The following is a 13,560-nucleotide window of genomic DNA, read 5'->3' as shown; positions in this document are numbered from 1 at the left end:
CCAATTTCATTGACTATTAATTACCTTAGTTCTGATGCTGTGAGAGATGGATGATGAATGTCATCGTTGGCAGTGACGACCACAACCGATGAATTCGTTCACTTAAAAAAGAAAAACAAATGTCTGACTACCTTTTTCAGTGTCTTCTGTTTCTCTACTTTCAAGGATATTTCAGGCTGCCAGGATCCTTCCGCAGTTTAGGTTCTGGAATATCACAACCAATTTATCTGTCAAAGCTATAGGCACTTCTTGAAGACATCAGGTTGCAGGCCAGCTGGGCCAAGGGACTTCAATCCTATTAATTTACCTTGTGTTAGTGATTCTTAGAAGATCCTCCCTCCCCATTTGCTGCCAGATTTTCTACTCTTATTCAAATGCTTTTCATGCCCTCTATTGTGAAGGCAGATGACAAATATTTGTTAAAATCTGTGGCATTGTGTCATTGCTATTATTAGTTCCCCAGTCAAATCTTCTAAGTCTCTCCTTAATTTTAAAATTAATTTTTATTTTTGTCTTGTTTTTTCGCTTAATCCTTTTTTTTGATTCGGTCACTTGGTTGTTCATTCTTTTACTTATCAATTCACAAGATCCAAAAAATAGGCCCATTGAGTCTGTTACGCCATTCTAATCATGAGCTGATCCATCCTCCCATTCAGCCCCTCTCCCTGGACTTCTCCCTGTAGCCCTTGATGCCCTGACAAATCAAATACCTGTCAATCTCTGCCTTAAATACACCCAATGACCTCACATCCTCAGATGCCTATGGCAACAAGTTCCACAGACTCACGACCCTCTGACTAAAGAAATTGTTCTGCATCTCTGATTTAAATTGATGACATTTTATCCTGAAGTTATGCCTGCTTGTCCTAGAATGCTCCACCATGGGAAACATCCTTGCCACATTTACTCTGTCCAGGTCTATTACCATTTGAAATGCCTCTATGAGGTTTCCCCCACCCCCATCCTTCTGTACTCTAACGAGTACAGTCCAAGAGCCAACAATTGTTTCTCATATGCTAAACTTTTCATTCCTAGTTTCATTCTAGTAAATCTTCACTTGAACCCTCTCCAAACACATCCTTCCTCAAATAAGGCCCCCAAACTAAAAAGAGTACTCCAAGTAAGGTCTCACCAGTGATTTATAGAGTCTCAACATTATATATCTGCTCTTGTATGCTATCCTACTAGAAATGAGTGCCAATATTGCATTTGCCTTCTTCACCACCAACTCATCCTGGAGGTCAACTTTGAGGGTATCCTGCACAAGGACTCCCAAGTTCCTTTTTCACCATGGAACTTTGAATTTTCTCCCCATCCAAATCTTCTACCAAAGTGTATGACCATACACTTTCCAGCAATGCATTTCATCTGATACCTCTTTGCCCATTCTTCTAATCTATCTAAGTAAATGCAGCCTTTCAGTATCCTCGGCACCACCCACCCTACCATCTATTTTGGTATCATCTGCAAATTTAGTCACAAAACTACCTATTCCATGATCCAAATAATTTACATACAATGTAAAAAGAAGCACCCCCAACACTGACCCCTGTGGAACACCACTGCAAACCAGTAGCCAACCAGAATAGGATTCCTTTATATCTACTTTGTTTTCTGCTGATCAGCCAATGCTACTGTCCTCCCTGTAATTCCATGGGCTCTCATTTTCTTCAACCGTCTTGTCGAAAGTCTTCTGAAAGTCCAAATAGTTGGCATCAACTCCACCTCCCTTCTCTATCCTACTTGTGAGTTCTTTAAAAAAGTTGCAATAGGTTTGTCAGCCAAGCTGACTCAGATCTATCTTTTCATGAACTTTCAGGTATTCCATAACCTCAACCTTGATCAACAGCATCCCAACCATCCACATCAGGTCTATAATTTTCTATCTGCTTCCTCCCTTCCTTCTATAACAGTGGAGTGACATTCACGATCCTCCAGTCCACTGGACCTAAGCCAGGCTCTATTGATTCCTGGAATTTCATTACCAATGCCTCCACAATCTCCTTTAGAACTGAAGGGTGCATTCCATTCTGTCCAGGAAATGAATCTACCCTTAGACCATTTAGCTTCCCATGTATCTTCTCTCTCACAATCTTGACTGCACTCCTTTCTCTTCTGAGAGAGCCATAAGAGTATGTACTAATGTCTTCCACAGTGAAGAATGATCCAAAATATTCATTCAGTTCCTCTGCCATCTCTTTGTCTCCCATTAAAACTTCTCCAGCATGGTTTCTATGTCAACTTTGATCATTCTTTTACTCTTTATTTATTTAAAAAATCTTTTAGTATTTTGTTCTATATGACTTACTAACCTTCTTTCATAATTCATCTTTTCCTTCCTCATCACCTTCTTAATTGTCTTCTTTAAGTTTTTAAATATTTCCCATTACTTTTTGTATCCTTGTTTGCCCTCTCTTGAATTTATTTTGGCTTTAACTTTCCTCGGCAGCCACAATGGTCTCATTTTTCCATTCACAATTTTTTTTTTTCTTTTTGCTAAGTGCCTGTCCTGCACTTGCCTCAGTTTACACATAAACTACAACAATTGCAGATCTGCTGTCTTCCCCATTGGTGTGTTTTTCCAATTGACTTTGGCCAGTTCTTCTCTGATGCGACTGTAATTTCTTGCATTCCAATAAAATACCGACACATCAGACTTTAGCCTCTCCTTTTCAAATTTCAAAGTGAACTCAGTCATATTGTGATCACTGCCTTCCTTTAAGTTTTCCTTTAACTTAAGATCTCTAATCATCTCTGGTTTGTTACATAGCAGCCAATCCAGTACAATGAATCCCATGATGGACTCATCAACAAGCTGCTCCAAAAAGCCATCCCATAAGCATTCCACAAACTCTCTCTCCTGAAATCTCATACTGACTTGACTTTCCCAACCTACTTTCATGTTTAAATCCTCCATGATTATTATAACATGTCCTTCTGTCATGCCTTATCTATTTCCAGTTGTATTTTGTAATCCACACCCTGGCTACTGTTGGAGGCCTGTATATAACTGCCATTAGTGTCCTTTCTCCTTTACCATTTCTTAACTCACCCTTAAGGACTCTACCTCTTCTGATCCTATGTCCCTTCTTTCCAATGATTTAATAATCTTAGCTCAGCCACCAAAAACTCAAGAACGCTTGATCCAATTTGCAAGATGTATTCGTTCCTAATTGGCAATGAGAGGCGAATGTCACCGTTTAAGTAGAAATCATGAGCATAAACATTGATGAAAGGATTCAACACACTCAAGGTCTGTGAATGCTGAGTGAACAAAGAGATGCTAAGGGGACTCAACGTGCCAAGCAGCATTCATGGAGAGAAATCGTCAGTCACATAGGGATCCTTTAACCACATTAAAGTGAGTAAGGAGGGTATCAAGCATAACAAGAAAGGAAGAGGGAAAGGGGGAGTGGCAAAAGAGGAATGTAGAGGTGGTAGAATACTGGATACAAGAGAGAGAGAGAGCTGAAGAGGTAGAGGTGGAAGATCTTAAATCTAACTCTTTGTCTTTGCTATTTTCCCTCTCACTTTAGTCTTGATGAACAGTCCTAACCTGAAATATTAACTGACCATTTCTCCCAGTCGAAGCTACCTGACCCATTGAGTCCCTCCATTCAGAGAATTTGACCTGAAATGTTAGCTCGGCTTCCCTTCCCACAGATATGACCAAACCTACAGAATATTTCCTGCAGTTTTTCTTTTTAACTATAGATTTCCAACAACTGCATTTTAATTTTGATTTAGATTGTCTTCTTTTTTACATAGGAACAAAATAAACTATGAAATTGGAGCTGGAAGAAGCCTTGAGCTTGAGCTTGTTCTGGCCTTCGTGGCTGAACTAATCTTAGTCTTAACTCCACTTTCCACATTTCTCCAAAACATTCTTCTCCTAACTCTCAAATACCCTTTAGTCCAAAGACCTATCTCTGGCTTGAATTTATTCAGACATCAATGGGAAAATACATCTGTAGTAAATTGGGATTAGGGACAGGATATGGGACTGATATAAAGAAACAGGGATCAGAAAACAAAGTAGAAAAAGATGTTCCAGACAGCAGAAACAGATGAAAGAGTAGAAATTAAAAGTAGAATATAAAACTAATTAATATACCAGGAAAATAAAAAAATATATAGTTTGTATACCTGTTGCTCAATGTTCAAAGTTTATAACCAGAACATGGATCAAAAACTCCCCTTGCCAATTTATGCATATCTTACTCCTTATAATAAAACATCCTTCCATTTAGTGTTTTAAAGTATCTCAAACTGCAATGATGTACCTGTGCTTTAAAAATTGGAAGCTCTTATTATCTGATACAAAGTGTGATTAAAAAGAAAGTGAAAGTGGTGTTCTACCATAAGAAATATATAGGATTTGTAGCCTAAATTTTGCATGTACTCGCAGAGAGCAATGAATGTTCCTGTGAATCCTGTGATTCATGCATTGCTGAAGTGGGGTTGGGGAGAATATGGCATGATTTATCACTTGAAGATCTTTTTAAAATGAAATCTTCTGAAGTTTCAGTGACTACAGATTCTAACATTCAGAAACTTCTCTTTCAGGATTTCCATTAATACCAGCTACCATTCATGCAGTGGCCAGAACAAAATACTTTAACGACAAGTAAGTTTTTTGCTGTTAACTCTTTTCTTCAAGTTTTCTCTCTCCATTTTAAACATAGATGCTCATAGATCCACAAATGTTCATTACCTTACTGCAAATTGTCATTTCATGCAAAGCTGCATAAATTTGCTTTCTGGCAGGTGCTATAAAACGGAGCAACTGATCTGGAATTGTACTGCTCGTGATGGGGATGTTTCTGTCAATTATCCTCCTCAGCCTGATATTTTTGTCATCAACAAATTCCACCTTCCTTAACTAGAGCAGAGGTTTCCCAGCTGATGGTATACTTAAATCCCATGTCATCCTCCACATCATATTTCAAGATTCCTATCATAGATGGTATTCTGAATTATTAAAATTTAATTTGTGATTTACCTTGAATCAATGGGTATGAAGACCAAGCTCAAATGTGACTCAGAAACCAGAAAAGCATAAGAGTGTGTAGCACACAATTTATCCATAAGGTGAGAGGTTAGACCAGTGGTTTTCAAACTGTCTCCGTAAACTCACATTTCACCTTAAGCAATCCCTTAATAATCACAGAGCACTTATGGCACAGCAATTGCTTAAGGTGGAATGTGAATTTAGGAGATAGTTTGAAAACTACTGGGTTTGAGCAAAAATATAATACACTACTGACCAGGAACAGGCCCTCATGTCTGTGTTGAAGATGATGCCCAAATTACAGCAAAGTCCTAAAATCAGGACTGCTCAGTGACTGGGTCGTACCCGATTTTTGGACTTTCCAGATTCTCAGGAAATATATTTAAAATTCAAATTGAAGCAGAATAAACAGGAAACTAACATATTTTTCAAATAAATTACAAAGTATGAAAAAACGAATAAATATATTTTCTAACATTTCCTGGACTTCCGCGTGATCACTTGCTGCTGCTGGTATCTATGGCATTTATGCATGCCTGCTCGTAATTACACACACAAAAGCTGAGAGTTTTCAAGAAGTGCAGATTCTCTGGTAGTCTAGATATCTGGCATCGGATCTTTGGGCTTTTATCTTAAACTGATGCTTGCTCATGAAGCATGTTCCACTCTTCCCTGCATATTTATGAGTCTAGCTGGAAGCCTCTTCTGTGCTACAATTGTATCTGCATTCACTACTACCCCTGGATCTGTTCCAGACACCCGCCACTCTCAGTTTAAAAAAAACCTGCCACACACTTCTCCTTTAAACTCACCCCCTCTGCTCTTCATCCCACAGCTTAAATCCATGAACTCTAGTACATGATATTTTTACCCTAGGAAAAAGATTCTGCAAGTCTTCCACATCAATGCCTCTTGTAATTTTATAAACATTTATCATGACTCCTCTCAGTCTCCTATGCTCCAGAGAAAACAACCTAAGTTTGCCCGACTTCTCCTCATAGCTCATATCCACTAAATTAGGCAACATCTGGGGAAATCTGTACCCTTTCTAAAGCCTCTACATTCTTCCTATTTGAGGTAACCAGAACTGCACACAATACCCTATATGCAGCTTAACCAGTTTTAGATGGCTGCACGGTGACTTCCTTACTTTTACACTTAAAGCTCGCACCATTGAAGGCATTCATACTATATGTTTTCTATCTGATTGTGTAGACACTTTCAAGAAGCACTAGACCAGGACATGTAGAGCCCTCTGCACACCAATGCTTTTAAAAGTCCTACAATTAATTGTACATATGTGATCTCCCAAAGTGCAACTCCTCACACTTGTCTGGATAAAACCTAATTTGCCATACCTTTAATTTACTTCATTGCTTTTAAAAAAATATATTTTATTTACAAATTTTAAACCACAACAGTAAATACATTTCATTCAATGAAAAAACTTTTGAACATTATACAAATGGTATAAAAGAACCACCCCCCCCCCCCACAACACCCTGGTTATGTGTCTAGCTGGAAGCCTCTTCTGTGCTACAATTGTATCTGCATTCACTACTACCCCTGGATCTAGTACATGAACTGGTTATAAACTTCCCTCATACCCCTATAAAAAGAAAGAGAGAAAGAAAATATAAAAATGAGAACTGGAGGAAGTCAAGAGAATAAACTATATATATCATAAAATCTAATATTGGAGGTTATCAAGAAATGAGGTCTTCAGAGAGTCTATTAAACATTCATACCCCACATTTTTCAAATATGGGTGCCATATTTTCCAAAATATGTAATATTTATTTTGTAAACTATAAGTAATCTTCTCAAGTGGAATGCAGCTATGAAGTTCCACATGCCATCTCTCTGTCCTTAAATCTCTATTCGATTTCCAAGTTATTGCTATACATTTCCTATAAACTGCTAAAGCAATTCTTACAAATTCTGTTTGATACATGGTTAATTTTAATTTAGATCTGATAATGCACAAAAAATAGCATTGCATCCTGTGGCACTTAACCCCTGTTATTCATTCCAATAAATCACCAACTTCCACCCAAAAAGACTTAACTTTAGGACACTGCCAAGTAGAATGCAAAAATGATCCAATTTCTTGTCCACACATAAAGTTCAAATTGGATAGTAAAGGATTCAATCTTTTTAATTTTGTGGCATCAAATATAACAGATGCAAAAAAATTATATTGGACCAGCCTTTATCTAACATTTATAACTTTTGTCATATTTTCTTTACATAATTCCATCCAGTTTTTATTCATAATTTGCCTATTTAGATCTACTTCCCATCTCAATCTCGATTTATGCATCCCTATTTTGAGGGCTTTTCTTTGAAATAAATTATACATTACAGAAATAAATGTACTTACATTACAATTCCAACTCACTCCAACTCATTAGGATCAAGTTCAGACCTATTTTATCAGTAAAAAAAGCCTTACTTCGATAATAGCAAAGGAAGGTATTATTAGGCACATTAAACATTCTTCACTCTTTCAAATATTATGAATCCTCCAGCTTCAAAACAATCCTCTATTCTTTGAATACCCATGTCCATCTAAGTTCTCAAAATTTGATTATCTATAGAAAATTGGGATAAGTCTATTTTGACATAAATGCATTTTTCTTGAAACTAAACCTTTGTACCTATTTCATAATCATTTTTTTCCATAATTCAATTAAATGTTTCAAAATAGGCATATCTCTGCTTCCCACTAACAATTTAGAATTCCATTTATAAATAAAATCCTGCACACCAATATCTTTAAAAGTCCTAAAATCAACTGTATACATGTGATCTCCCAAAGTGCAACACCTCACATTTGTCTGGATAAAATTTTATCTGCCATACCTGTAATTAATCTAATCCTTGTTGTATAATTTGATAGCCATTTACACTGTCTAAAATTCTACCAATCTTGAGCCACTTGCACCCACCCACCTAATTCTTCTTCTAAGTAATTTATGGAAATCAAAAACAATAGGAGTCCCAACACCAATTCATGTGGAAATGCACTGATCATGGACCTCAACACCCCTCCCTGAAATTAGATCCCATACTTTCTAATGGAAAGACCACAGTCTCTCTGGGTCAGTAGCAGAGTGTCGAGCGTCGTCATCCTGAGCACTGGCGCACCTCAGGGCTGTGTGCTCAACCCACTCCTGTTCATGCTACTGACCCATGACTGCATCACCAGATCCACTTTGCAGATAATACAGCAGTAGCTAGCCTCATCAGCAATAATGAGAGAAGAGATGGAAAATTTTGTGAAATAGTACAAGAGTAACAACAAAGGAAATGATCGTTGACTTCAAGAGGACCAAGAATGACCACCCTCCTCTACACATCAACAACTCTGTAGCAGAGAGAATGGAGAGCACCAAGTTCCTTGGCATTTACTTAACTAGTGACCTATTGTGGACACTTATCATCACCTCACTTTTCATGAAGGCTCAACAGAAACTCTCATTTGTGCAAAATGATATTTATTTATTTTTATAGCTATAATACATGTCCTGTGTATGTATTATTTGTCTGTATGTGTGTGATATCTGGTTATATGTCTGCATGTTTTTGCACTGAGAACCAGAGAGCACTGACTGATTCATCGGGTTGTACTTATATAATCAGATGACAATAAATTTGACTTAACTTGACCTCCAGCCAGAATAAAGTTCTTCCACCACAACCCTCTGAAAGCCAATTCCAAATCCAAGCTATCAGTGCACTGTGGATTCAATGCATTTGTGCCTTCTGGATCAGCGTACTGTTATGGGCCCAGAGGACCCCAAAACTCAGCAGCAATAGAAATTCACCAGGACAAATGGTTACTTAAACAAAAGTTGTTTTTAATTATCTTTAAACATGAAAGCAGGATCAAACTTTAACTTATTACTAATAACTTAACCTCCTTCTAATTCTAAGCACACGTGTATGTAACGTGTGTGTGTAAGTTCAGAAAAGTTCTTTGATTCACCATCCAATCTCACTTCTCACTCCTCCACATTCACTGGTTGCACAATAACAGCTGCTCAAATGAGCTCCTAGCCAATAATGTCATAATTTCCACTCCCCAAATTTAATATTTCCAGCCTTAACCTTATTCACAGCTATTTTAAATCTTAAGGAATTGCTATCACATTTCCCAAAATTTTCCTCTACTTAACTCGCCAAGTTTTGTATGTACCCCCCCCACACCCCCCCCCCTTCCCCAAAACAATAGAAATGTTAAAATTGAGCCCACATTCACCTCTTCAACTGGCAGCTCATTCTGCACTCAAACCATTCTCTGCATGCAGATGTTCCCATAAACTTTTCCCTTTCACCCTTAACCCATGTTCTCTGGTTTGTATCTCATCTACCCTTAATGGAAAAACCCTATCTGTATTTACTCTGTCTATCCCCTTTATAATTTTAAATACCTCTCTCAAATCTCCTCTCATTCTTCTACAATACAGGAAATAAACTCCCATCCTGTTTAACCTTTCCCTGTTTCTCAGTTCCTGAAGTCCGGCAACAACCTAGTAAATCTTCTCTGCATCTCTTTCTATCTTATTAATATCTTCCCTGTAGTTAGGTGACCAAAACTGCACATAATACTCCAAATTTGGCCATAGCAATGTCTTATATAATTTTACCATAAGATCCCCATTCCTATATTCAATATTTTGATTTATGAAGTCCAATGTGCCAAATGCTCTCTTTACAACCCTATCCACTTTCATGGAATTGTATATCTGTATTCCCAGATCTCTTGGTTCTACCGCACTTCTTCATGCTGTATGTCCTTCCAAAATGCAACAACTCATACTTGTCTACATTAAATCCATCTGCCATTTTTCAGCCCATTTTACCAGCTGGTCCAGATCCCTCTGAAAGCTTTGAAAATCTTTTTTTCGCTGTCCACAATGCCTCCAATCTTAGTGACATCTGCAAACTTGTGATCCAATTTACCACATTATCATCCAGATCATTGATATAGACAACAAACAACAATGGTCACAGCACCAATCCCTGAGGCACTAGTCACAGGCCTCAAGTCTAAGAAGCAATCATCCACCACTACTCTCTGGGTTCCCCCGATTAGCCAATGTCGAATCCAATTCACTACTTCATCATGAATACCTAGCATCTGAACCTTCCTGACTAACCTCCCATGTGGGACCTTGTCAAAGGCCTTACTAAAGTCCATGAAGACAACATACTCAGCCTTTCTTTCATCAACTTTCCTGGTAACATCCTTAGAAATCTCTATAAGATTGGTTAATTATGACTTACCATGCACAAAGGCATATTGACTATCCCTAATCATTTTCTGGCTATACAAATAATTGAATATCCCATCTCTTAGAACTCCTTCCAATAAATTATCTACTAATGATGTCAGGCTCACTGGCCTATGATTTCCAGAGTTACTTTTGGAGTGTTTTTTAAACAATGGAACAAGGTGAGCTAGGGTGGCCATTCCAAAGGAGGACATGGTTATAAGTCACCATATATATGTATGTGTGTGTATGTGTATGTATTTATATATTACACACTAGGTGTTTGATTTTGGGGTTTTTTGCAATACCATTTAATTTAAGTAATTGTGAGCTACCCTCCAATCCTCCAGCACCTCACCCGTGATTAAGGACATTTTAAATATTTCTGCCAGAGGCCCTGCAATTTCTACACTTGCCTCCCTCAAAGTCTAAGGGAATATTTTGTTAGGCCCTTGGGATGTAGCAACCCTTGTTTGCTTTAAGGGAGCAAACACTTCCGCCTCTTTAATCTGTGTAGAATCAGGGTGGTTCTTTGCCTGGAGCTGAAGTGGTTCTGGTGGAACCCAAACAGTATCAGAGAATAAGCCCTTGCTAAGCTCCTCTTAAGTCTGTTTCCCTTTACATTGCTTTACTGATGCCTGAAAGCAACTTCATAGACTGCACCACGCACCACTTTGATTTTGTTTTGTTTTCCTGAGTGAAACTGACCTGGGCAATCTTCCATGTGGTAGATTGGATGCCAATGGCAGTATTTTGGACATTATTTAATTCTTCATGCTGATTTGCTTCTTTTCAACTGCCCTCTTGGGTATAAAACAATTACTTATCTTCATCTTCAGGAAAATGTTCCCATTCATATCTCATTGAAAACCTCTGTTGTTATACATTTTACATTTCACTATGTGTCCAACCATGAGTCAGTTCCACCTTTATTTATTTTGTGGACAAAGTGGTTTCATTGAATTATAAGATCAATCATAAATGGATGAAAAGGAGAAATGATTCTTTCCTAAAAATTAATAACATGAAAATATTATTGCTATTGTTTTCTTTGAATTCGTGCCAATATTTGAAACCGAGTTGAATTGCTACTGTGACTTTGAAACGATCAAGCTCAAAGATGAATCGAGTTTAGTAGGGTTCAGCAATCACCAGCACATAATACGTCTTATAAACTGCTCAGGCTGTCATCTATTATCTTATGTGGATTACAATGTTGCCTGAAGTATTTACACTGCAATAGAACCTCCGATACATACCTAAATCCTTAAAAACCCATTGTTAAATTGCTTCAAATATTATATTGCTCCAATGTGTATCAAAGTGTAATGTAATGTATATTTTCTACAATATTTAAGACCAGCAATATAATGTAAAACATTCTATTCATAAGGTTCTATCAGCACAAAATGCCTGTGGTGCGATGCACAATTTTAATCGCAATATACTCAATAAGGAATTCAGCAGAAATGTTTCTGCTTTCATAAGAATCAGTTGATGCAAAAAGTGCCGATACATTTAAATGTGTGGTATAATTGCAGCAGGGGGTACAAAATGGAACGCTATTCTGATAACGTTAGATAAATTAGAGTTATACAGTCTTGAGGGGGAGGGGGCTGTCATGGGCTATGCTGGCAAAAACTTTTCAAAGGCATCCTTGATGCACTGAATCAGGAGGTGTAGAAATAAACATACAGATGAAGCCAGCAATTAGAAAATATATTAACATTGGCTGTTATTTGAGGAGGAATGGAGTACAAATATAAGGACATCTTTGATGAGACTTCACCATGTGCAGTATCAGTCTCCATTAAAAAAATATTTGTTTCAAGGTCGGCGAATTCACAAGTTTGAGAGAATAAATGTAATTTATTTTAGAGATGTAGCATGGTAACAGGGCCTTCTGGCGCATGAGCCCAAATACACCAATTAACACACAAACCCCATTTGTTTTTGGAGGGTGGGGGGAAACCTGTGCCCCCAGAGGAAATTCACGCAGGTCATGGCCATGCAGGTCACTGGCAGTGTAATAGCATTATGCTAACCATGCCAATCTTAATGTATGAAAATGATGTTGAGTAATATTGCTCCACTCTAACTTGAGTTTGCAAGCAAATTAGATGATTTTACTGAGACTGGCAAGATACATGCAGAATGCCAGATTACTCTCTGGATAAAGGAGAAATAGAGCAGACTGCAGATGCAGGAAGCAAAACACAATCTGTTAGAGTACCTCAATGGATCGAACAGCATCAGTTTGTGAAATACAATGGTCAATGTTTCTCAACAAAACTCTTTATCAGTCACTTTTGACTTTCTCTCCTACTGATACTTCTTGGGTTAATTAGTTCCTGCTGCAGGTTGTGATAAGTCTCAGGATAAGGACTGGCTATTAAGGATGGAAATTAGATTTTTTTTGTATATTGGATGTTATAAATCTTTGAAATATTACACTTTAGCATTCCCTGAATGCATTTAAAGTTGAACTTGATGGAGTTTTTGACACCAAAAGTGCAAGAGTATACACAGTTGAGGTAGGAACGTGGATTTGAGGCACAGGAATGACAGAGTTCTATTTCTGATCTACTTTATATATCTTACCTTTTGAAGTACTTTCTTAGCTTCTTAGATTTATAGTAGGAGTCCATTGGAATAGCTGAGAAGGTTTGCACTCTGATCTATTTGTATCGCAAGTGCTATATGAAATGTGTTATATGACATGCCATCAAAGAAAGTCTGCTTCTTATTTACTTCTCACAAGATTAGGATGGGAGCAGATGAATGTTTTAATTCCAGACCAGCAGCAAAATCTGTGATAGATTAACACAATGATGCTCCTGAGTCCCATGGGTGCTGTAAAATCAGTAGCTCAGCTGTAACGGTAAAAAGGTTCCATTATTGTCATGTACTACTACATTTAAAATGTTACATTCACAAAATTTTTTGACTTTTGTTTGCCATAAGGCAGACAGAGAGTCACCAATTTGTCCAGTGCTCTCACAGAAACCTACAGCACTTGGTGTTCCTAGGTGGTCTCCCCTCCAATTCTGGCCAGCCCTGAGCATGCTTTACTTCTGAGATCAGACAATATCTTAGGCCTGCTGTTGTATTGTTCCAACATAGTAATCTACAATACAGTATAGGAACTATAGATGAACAGCTGTAACCCCTCCACCGTCAGACTCCTCAACAACAAACTCAATCAGGGACAGATTTAAGGAATCTTGCTTTTGCACTTTATTTGTTTTTTCTCCTCTCTGTATTGTAACT

At 37.7% G+C, this 13,560-nt stretch overlaps 1 protein-coding gene across 1 annotated transcript in view; it reads left to right on the top strand.

The window, feature by feature from the left end:
* calcr (calcitonin receptor) overlaps positions 1-13,560 on the top strand; it is a 175,226-nt gene that overhangs the window by 132,288 nt on the left and 29,378 nt on the right. Inside the window, exon 8 of the mRNA XM_069929191.1 lies at positions 4,567-4,627. Within this exon, the coding sequence (XP_069785292.1) occupies positions 4,567-4,627 (61 nt within the window). The remainder of the gene's footprint in view (positions 1-4,566; positions 4,628-13,560) is intronic.

This window comes from Narcine bancroftii, chromosome 1 (genome assembly GCF_036971445.1).
Source record: "Narcine bancroftii isolate sNarBan1 chromosome 1, sNarBan1.hap1, whole genome shotgun sequence".
In the NCBI taxonomy this organism is placed as follows: domain Eukaryota; kingdom Metazoa; phylum Chordata; class Chondrichthyes; order Torpediniformes; family Narcinidae; genus Narcine; species Narcine bancroftii.
The sequence above is the reverse complement of the archived record's forward strand: the minus strand, read 5'-3'. Positions and strand labels throughout refer to the sequence as shown.